Source organism: Procambarus clarkii, chromosome 34 (assembly GCF_040958095.1).
Source record: "Procambarus clarkii isolate CNS0578487 chromosome 34, FALCON_Pclarkii_2.0, whole genome shotgun sequence".
NCBI lineage: Eukaryota > Metazoa > Arthropoda > Malacostraca > Decapoda > Cambaridae > Procambarus > Procambarus clarkii.
The window spans coordinates 15819800-15829684 of NC_091183.1; the positions used below are offsets into that span (position 1 = coordinate 15819800).

Genomic DNA, 9885 nt, shown 5'->3' on the forward strand with positions numbered 1-9885 from the left:
TCATCGAAGACATCATAAGAAGGAAAGTGAAAAGCCATGCAACCTCCGAAGAGACAACTAACACAACACCTATACCCCCTATTAGACTATTTTACAGGAACTTCTTTTCCACAGCTCATAAAACAGAGGAAAGGGTCCTGAAAGATATTGTTAATAGAAACGTTATCCCTACAGACAAAAATCAGAGGATACAACTGACGATTTACTATAAAACCAGAAAAACGGCCAGCCTACTCATGAGAAACTCTCCAGACACGAAACAGAACGCTTTAAAAGAGACTAACGTCGTCTATGCCTTCAAATGCCCACTTGGGGACTGTAAGCTCCAAAAAACCCAGTATATAGGCAAGACAACAACATCTCTTTCTAGGCGTTTAACGATGCATAAACAACAGGGCTCCATTAAGGAACATATAATCTCTTCCCATAACCAAACCATCGCCAGAGAAATCCTAGTAAACAACACAGAAATCATCGATAGATACAGCGATAGCAGGCGGCTTGACGTTTGCGAGGCACTACACATCAAGAAGTCAACACCAGCAATCAACAGCCAATTATTGCACAACTATATTCTACCCACCTCAAGACTCCGCTCCAATATAGAAGCATCAAGAAATATGGACCAATAGGCTTTCTACAAACACTTCTATTCAATACCCATTGTTTCTGTTCTGTCTTGTGTTGATACTTTTAATACCCTATTAATATCCCCTAGTGTTCTGTCTTGTGTTAATGCCACATCATCCTTCCCACCTCACTCAAATGTAATGCCACATCACCCTTCCCACCTCACTCAAATGTAGATATAAAATCAGGGAAACGCAAGTTCTAATCAGTTGTGTATTTGTGAAGTCTTTAAAAATGTAATAAGTTTTACGAAACGCGCCCGTGTCGCGTCAGACTAGAAATAAAAATGAATTTTGGAGAAGTGATTTTTGATTTACCTCCAACAGTGAAGCGTAATGTACGAAAGATTGAGAAAATTCGTGTTAGAATTATTAATCTTACTTTTTCGGTCATATTTAATAATATATATATATATATATATATATATATATATATATATATATATATATATATATATATATATATATATATATATATATATATATATATATATATATATATTTTATTAATGATATATATACATATATACACACAGAAACAAAGATTCTTCTATATAGACATTAGAGAAGATTCAGCGGTATGCCATGCACCAGGCTCTCCGCTATTTTCATTATTCGTCATATCCGACTCTGCTATGTGATGCACATGTATTCTTGCTTCACCACCCTGTAATGAAATATTGTTTGTTACTAATTGTTTTCAATAATACATTATTTTATTATATAATATTTAATTTATTAATTAAAAACCCTTTCCATATTATAGAAAAAAACTAAAACAAGAATCTATATAAAACTATAGAATAGAATAGACTAATAGAATAGAATATATATATCATATATATATTTATATAAATAAATATATATATATATAAATATATGTATATATATTTATATATATATATATATATATTATATCCTGTATTATTCCAGCCCATTATTAGAGATAGTAGCCACCTCTTATTTTGGTTTTCTTTCATTATTAGTGCTCAGAAAATTAAATATATCTACATATTTAGTCAAAATCAATTACATTATTTTATCTTATTCATAGCATAAATGTTCACAAAGATTACTAAAAAGAGATTGAATTAGACTACAGCAAATTGGCAAACTTTACCTTGTATCTGTTTCCACCGTGTTTGTTTGGGGCGTTCTTCAACATATCAGCAATACTTGTCTCAACATCTCTTTCAGTTGCATTAGTGTGGGTGTTGATACAGGCTTCTGGAAAGTTATAAGAATTAATTAATATATATAATTATAATTCTTTTTGTCAGGAGACAAGAAGCCACAGAGTAATAACATTGTTGGCTTTTATTTAGGTGTTCCCCTGTTCTCCAGTCTTCCTCCGTCCCCTCGTCCCCTTTGTCCTCCCCAGCATTCTCCATTCCCCTGTCCCCTCGTCCTCCCCACCATTACCCTCTCCTCTGTTCCCTCGTCTTCCCCACCATCCCCCCTCTCGTCCTCCCCACCATTCTAAACTACCTCATCCCATGCATTCCATGATGGTCTGATGCTTCCATCTGAAAATTGGGAACATCAAAAGATCTGACTTTCCCAATTTTCTGATGGGAACATCAAATGATCTGATATTCCCATCACTGAAAAATAAAAACAGATAAAAAAAATGATATGAAAAAATAGAAAATAAAATATACTCATGAAATGAACAGAATGGTTAACAACGCAGCTCAATTGCAATGCAATGTCACAATAACATTTAATAACAATAACATTTAAATATACTTTAAGATATAATCTAGAAGAAAATAAGGATATTGAAACGGTTCATGAACTCTATTTCAATAAAGGACACTATGGGGAACTTTGAAAAATAGTTATTGAGTATAATTAGACAGACTTGTTGCTAGGCAGAGGAGTAATGAGATATATGGCAAATTTTGCAAAATATACAATGAAGGTACACAAACATTCATACCCAAACAAAGCAAAATGCTAGGTAAGAACAAAGCATTTGGCCCGTAGGAGAAAGGAGATACCCACAAGACTAGAATACAAGTCATTAACAAGCATGCAAGTATAATACATAATACATGCAGACATATATAATCCAAAAAAATGTCAAATTTACGTACTTATTATTACATTACAAATATCCAAGGTTTTGAAGACACGTTTCCTCTTGCGCCCAACGAGTGAATACTGAGACCAGACCCCATAGGTCCCTATCCTCCTCATCATTCGTCTCACTGTGTCTCCACAGCTTGCACCGCCCATTTGAGACAGCGTCTGGACCTGTTAAAATAATGCATAAGCTGTAAGGTAATAGAGAATAATATATATCTTTCAATCTCATCATTAGATTTTCTAATTTCCAACTGTATTAAATAAATAGCATTAAAATATTTTCCTTCTTAACTATTACAAAAATCAACGAATTTGAGTAACTTTTGCTTTTGTTTTATTTGTACCTTAAACATAACACTGAACAATCAATTATGTGCCACCCCACCTTCCTTCATCTGCAAAAAAACTAATCAAAAGACATATGTACAAGGCTAAAAAAATTCAGCAACACTTACCATACTCAGGCTAAAAGAATTAAGCAACACTTACCATACTCTTTTTATATTCACTGTTAACTTTTAGCTCATGTGACAGACTTTCCACCTGCTCAACAGTTTCAAGTGGGGATGGAAGAATGTCTTCCAGGATTGGTATATCTCCATGTGTTTTTGACATATGGGTTTCCGTCATTTTGACAATATTCAGGATATCCCCTGATAAAAATGTCAATTTTGATAATTCCTTCATTATGTATTCCATTTTTTCTGTTACTGCAAAAAAATAATTCATCAACAGCATTGTGTGTAACACCATTCTTGTTTACCCACTGAATTAATAAATTCTGTGGGTAAACAAGTGAATGATGATTATCATGGTCATCATTCTCCTCCTCACTTTGAGAATTAGATAATACATCATGAATATCAGTAAGATTCATGTGTAAATCATCAATTTCAGAGCCTAATCCATACTCTTGATTTGACTCGGCTTCAAAAGAACTAATGTCATTGTCTGACGACTCAATCTCTGAACTTGATGCTGCCTCAGTAAGATTAATGGGTTCACTAGTGTGTACAGCTGTATTTGGATGCATTTTGTGTATACGTTTTAGCCTTCTTGATACTTGCATCCATCTGTTGTTGTATTGGAGTCGCTTTTTTCGCTTATACTCGTACATTCTGTTAAAGAGTGTCAAATTTCTACATTAGACTACCATATTACCTATATTATTGTTAATAATGTATTGACAGATGCAATATGTATTAAAATTCTAAAAATAAGTCATTCATTATATACAATGTGTGATAATTAAAGCTGGTGCATATAACATCCTTGTCAGGCACATGCAAAAGTGAACACTTCCAGAATTGGAGACATGCAGAAATGTAACATATGGAAATAGAGGCATGCCAAAACAAAGACATGCATAAATTCAAATTCTTATCGAAATAATTTCTAGTGATTATTATATAAATTATTCCATCAGTACTAGATCAAATATTCAATACCATCCTCCCATTGGAAAGAGTAATCATGTCCTGTTGGACATTAATTATATGTTGAGATATAATCTAAAAGAAAATAGGGACATTGAAATTGTTGTTAAACTCTATTTCAATAAAGGACACTATAGGGAACCTAGAACCCTGTATTACAAGTGTAAGTGATAATTTTGGAAAATTTAATTAAAGCTAATTGTGTAGGACACCTGGAGATATGGTGCCCATATCTAAAGAATCACATCAACTGGTAAAGGTATAGACTTGCCAATAAGTGGCTCCCAGGTTAGAGGCATAAAATGCCAAAACTAGATGGTAGAATAAAAAGAAGATATTGTAAAAGGTAACCAAACAAAGATGCCACAGAAATATTAGAAAATTAACTTTCGCAAGCAGCGTGGTAGACATGGTTGGAACAAGTTAGGTGAGAGGGTGGTGGAGGCCAAAACCATAATCATAATCATCTGTATCAAACCTTATTACAGGTAAAACCAGTAGGCAGTCTACTGTATTTTATCAAACCGTTATTAGTATAATAGATCTCGTAATAATTTTGCAAAAATAATGGCATTTACTATTTTTAAAAGATTATTAGCAAATTTACAGAAATGGTGCATTCGGAAGACAAAACCAATTTTTCACTTTTGACAATTGAGCACCTGCTACATCCAGATTCTAGGGAGGAAAGGAAGGACGATCTTACTGGATCCCATAGCCTCTCCGAGGCACAAACCAGGCTTTTACATAACCCCCCCCCCCCTGCACCCGAGCTTTTTAAAATAGTAAATGCCACTATTTTTGCAAAATTATTACGAGATCTATTATTCTAATAAGAGTTTGATAAAATACAAACCCTGGGGCCATAGAACGGCTATTTAATCCCCTTGAACGGACCTGTGCATGGGCCACTGAGGCATCGAAAAAAAACAGACCGGCTTGGGAAAAAAGCAAAATTGCCGGTCTATGGCCCAGCTGATGGCTGTGCATGAATGGCTAATGGCTAATGGCTGTTAGTTATGGAACTAGGTTAGACTATCTATGTTTAAATCTCTGATTTAAACTGAGCCAGTGTTCAGTCAAATAACTGAATTTATCAAATCTTATCCTTGTATAATATACAAGCTGATGTGAGATCCCTGTCTACAGGTGGACTGGAACTATTATCCAGTAGGCAGTCTACTGTATTTTATCAAACCGTTATTAGTATAATAGATCTCGTAATAATTTTGCAAAAATAATGGCATTTACTATTTTTAAAAGATTATTAGCAAATTTACAGAAATGGTGCATTCGGAAGACAAAACCAATTTTTCACTTTTGACAATTGAGCACCTGCTACATCCAGATTCTAGGGAGGAAAGGAAGGACGATCTTACTGGATCCCATAGCCTCTCCGAGGCACAAACCAGGCTTTTACATAACCCCCCCCCCCCTGCACCCGAGCTTTTTAAAATAGTAAATGCCATTATTTTTGCAAAATTATTACGAGATCTATTATACTAATAACGGTAAATAAATAATAAATAGTAAATAAATCAATACTTACTAAATTTTGTCTATTATGTAGCAAAGAAGCAGGTCTACGGAAGGCTTTTCTGTTGAGTTCGAAGCCCAGATTACTCGTGGTCTCTGAAATAAGTTAAGATTATATGTATAAAATTTATAAAACCAAATAATAAATCCGGTATTGCTCAATTTCAGATGCAGACGTACTGAATGATATATCAGACTGTCAGCATGGTATTCGATCTGGAAGGTCCAGTGTAACGAATTTGCTCAGTTTCTATGATCGAGCCACAGAGATCTATAAAGAATTCTGATCAAGAAAGAGATCTAGGGGTGGTTTTAGATAGAAAACTATAACCTGAGGATCATATTAAGAACATTCTGCGAGGGGGCCTATGCTACACTTTTTAACTTTAGAATTGCTTTTAAATAAATAGGTCAAAAAGTTTTAAAAGTTTTAAAAGTTTTTTAAACCTCTCGTGTATCATGAGTGTGTTAAAGCTTCAGATGGTGCATTCAGATGATGAATATTACCTAGTTCCTTCATCTGGGAAGAATGAACACATATTGGTGCATTCGGATGATAAAAACTAACTACTGTAGTTCAATTGATCAACAGACTGTATATCATATGCAGACTATGTGGATCTGCGGGCCACTCCAAACAACAGCCTGGTGGACCAAGCTCCACCAGGCCTAAAGCACAAAGTGATATAGATGTGATAGAGAAACTAGGTCAAATGGAGGAGTAGGTCTGTATATTAAACAGCACCTGACGTGCACAGAGCTACTAAACTCAATGTGGTGGTAGAGTGGTGGGGGGGGGGAAACATTGCAGAAAAAAACAAATACAATTTGGTCAACAAAACAGCATTGTTTAAAATAGAAGACATGGGTTGTCATTTTGGGGGTAAGGTAGGTTACATTGAGTTAATTAGTTAGTACTTAGTTTTTATCTTAAACTGGTTGGGAGAGGTACAGTGTTGCTGTGCTGGTGAAAGAACACCTAAAGGTAAATTAAATAATGATTGCGAATCCACAAGAAGTTGACATAATATCGCTAGAGATCTGCAATCAGGATGATAAACTTTCCTTAAAGAATTTGACAAACACTTGCTGATAGGACATGAAGTAAATGAAATGTATGTCAAGTTTTGTGAAATATATGATAAAAGCACAACAAAATTTGTACCAAAGGAGAGATGCAGAACTAGGAAAAGGGGTTTGTTCAACAGAAATTGCGAGAGGGCCTGAGACCCAAACACACACAAATGGAATCAATATATAGCAAGAGGCCAAACCCCCAAACATACAAGCGATGCAAAGATGCGAGAAACAGCAGCAGCATTAAGGAGAGGGACTTAAGGACCATAAATAAAGTGTGAAAATAAACTCGAGTAAATTTTTTTAACTACTCTCGACAGTGAAGAAAAACAAATATTCAGACGATTTGTGTTAGAATCATTAATCTTACACTTTCGGTCATATTCAACAACACAAATACATACACACACATTCCTGTTGCTGTAGCAAGTGAAGAATTACACACACAGATCACAATAACGTGATGCATCAAATGAACAAATCCACAAGGGCCGTGACGAGGATTCGAACCTGCGTCCGGGAGCATCCCAGACACTGCCTTAATCGACTGAGCTACAACAGGGTAAAAGGGTTGAAACCGAAGTTCTACTGAACTTACTGGATCCCATAGCCTCTCCGAGGCACAAACCAGGCTTTTACACAACCCCCCCCCCCCCTGCACCCGAGCTACGTCAACAGGCCGTTCTCCCTCTTCGCCCTTCCGAATGCACCATATCAGTAAATTTTTTAATAATCTTTTAAAAATAGTAAATGCCACTATTTTTGCAAAATTATTACGAGATCTATTATTCTATAGAATAATGCATATAAATGCATATATGCATATAAATACAAAACATAAATACAAAACAAGTAAATGTAAATAATTTTACCTTGCACCTAGATCCACCAAGCCTGTATGGCGCGCGTTTCAGTACTTCGGAAATCTAGAACTATCTTGAATCTCTAATCTGCAATGAAACAATACATATTATTGCACTTACCAAAACATGGATGAATGTAGAAAATACAGAACTATTAGCTGAATATCAAATAAATGGATTTAATCTATTTCACACAGATAGATATATTAGACCGTGTATATTAGGTAATACCTAACATACACGCCTCCACACACACTACATTTGAAATGTAGTCTCAAAAAGACTACATTTCAACAGCAAAGATTACTCCATAAAAAAATAATTAAATTATTGACCAACATGAGAGAGGGTTAGCCAACATGAGAGGGTTGTGTTGATTGCCTGAAAATATTTAAATTGTGTAATGTATTGAATGGCATTTTTCAAGTTACAACATTTTTTAAATTACTGAACTAGGTTCTAGGCTTTGCTAGGCTTAATTCAATTATTACAGATAAGCCTAACCTAGCCTAGAACCCAGTGGGTTTTCTTCCTATTGGGGAGTGTTGTACATGCCTCGCCTCCACATACACACTAGCACAGCCAGGCCTCGCCTCCACATACACACTAGCACAGCCAGGCCTCGCCTCCACATACACCAGCACAGCCAGGCCTCGCCTCCACATACACACTAGCACAGCCAGGCCTCGCCTCCACATACACACTAGCACAGCCAGGCCTCGCCTCCACATACACACTAGCACAGCCAGGCCTCGCCTCCACATACACACTAGCACAGCCAGGCCTCCACATACACCAGCACAGCCAGGCCTCGCCTCCACACACACACTAGCACAGCCAGGCCTCGCCTCCACATACACACTAGCACAGCCAGGCCTCGCCTCCACATACACACTAGCACAGCCAGGCCTCGCCTCCACATACACACTAGCACAGCCAGGCCTCGCCTCCACATACACACTAGCACAGCCAGGCCTCGCCTCCACATACACACTAGCACAGCCAGGCCTCGCCTCCACATACACACTAGCACAGCCAGGCCTCGCCTCCACATACACACTAGCACAGCCAGGCCTCGCCTCCACATACACCAGCACAGCCAGGCCTCGCCTCCACATACACACTAGCACAGCCAGGCCTCGCCTCCACATACACACTAGCACAGCCAGGCCTCGCCTCCACATACACCAGCACAGCCAGGCCTCGCCTCCACATACACACTAGCACAGCCAGGCCTCACCTCCACATACACACTAGCACAGCCAGGCCTCGCCTCCACATACACACTAGCACAGCCAGGCCTCGCCTCCACATACACACTAGCACAGCCAGGCCTCGCCTCCACATACACCAGCACTGCCAGGCCTCGCCTCCACATACACCAGCACTGCCAGGCCTCGCCTCCACATACTCACCAGCACAGCCAGGCCTCGCCTCCACATACCCCAGCACTGCCAGGCCTCGCCTCGCCTCCACATACACCAGCACTGCCAGGCCTCGCCTCCACATTTAAACCAACCAAGCCCACAAATACGTTAACATGGACCAGCATTACACCGTCTAACATACTCTGTCAGATGTAACAACTAAATTTGTGAATTCAAGACCAAATCTATTGTATAACACAGTGTTAGTACGAGAAAAACATTACTTACATTCGAAGCCGTGTTTTAAAATGGCGGCGGTCTTGTACTGACGCTCCAAACTGTGTGTTCGTTTGCGTATGATGAACGTGTGACAATTTACTACAACAATTATTTAATTATTCTTATTCTTTATTTTAATATTTTTAGGGTACATGAAATTTCAAACTTATTTGCACACAATAATATAATTGCATTGTCATAACCTTTATATATTACGGAAAATACGATGACATGAACGAAGTCAAAGTGAAGTTGAAGTCAAAGTCATTCGCCGAACGTATTAGTCATTTTTTTTCTCCCAAACGATAGGGGTAACAAATCCACAGAGAATATAAGTGTACAGTAAAGTCAATTTTATTCAGGAAAGTACATACATAGTTGATTTACAAACATAATGTTGGATTTATAGATAGAGCTAGTGCATACAATACCTAAAGCCACTATAGTAGGCATATAGCATTTCAGGCAACCGGGCAGTATATATGGACCCCTTACTCAAATCTCTGAATATGTTAGATATTAAGTCCCTGCACATACTCTCATGTGTATTTTATATATATAAAACGCTGCACTGTAATGTCAATCCTGACCTTAAAAGCTTCCTAGA

General features: G+C 37.4%; 1 protein-coding gene across 2 annotated transcripts; it reads right to left on the reverse strand.

Annotated features, from left to right (window-relative positions):
• Positions 1-1160: 1160 nt before the first annotated feature.
• On the reverse strand, positions 1161-9317 carry LOC138370958 (uncharacterized). 2 transcript variants are annotated; one of them, XR_011230272.1, is made up of 6 exons: positions 9288-9317; positions 7642-7719; positions 5706-5788; positions 2729-2888; positions 1750-1856; positions 1161-1296 (listed from the first exon to the last, which is right to left on the reverse strand). XR_011230272.1 is itself a non-coding variant. In XM_069335605.1 (4 exons), exons 1-4 carry the CDS (start codon positions 3447-3449, stop codon positions 1180-1182), a joined length of 624 nt encoding a protein of 207 aa, XP_069191706.1. In that variant the 5' UTR covers positions 3450-3455; the 3' UTR covers positions 1161-1179. The 2 variants fall into 2 exon arrangements, 1 of the variants encoding a protein (XP_069191706.1); XM_069335605.1 differs by lacking the exons at positions 5706-5788; positions 7642-7719; positions 9288-9317 and adding an exon at positions 3210-3455.
• Between the last annotated feature and the right edge of the window lie 568 nt (positions 9318-9885).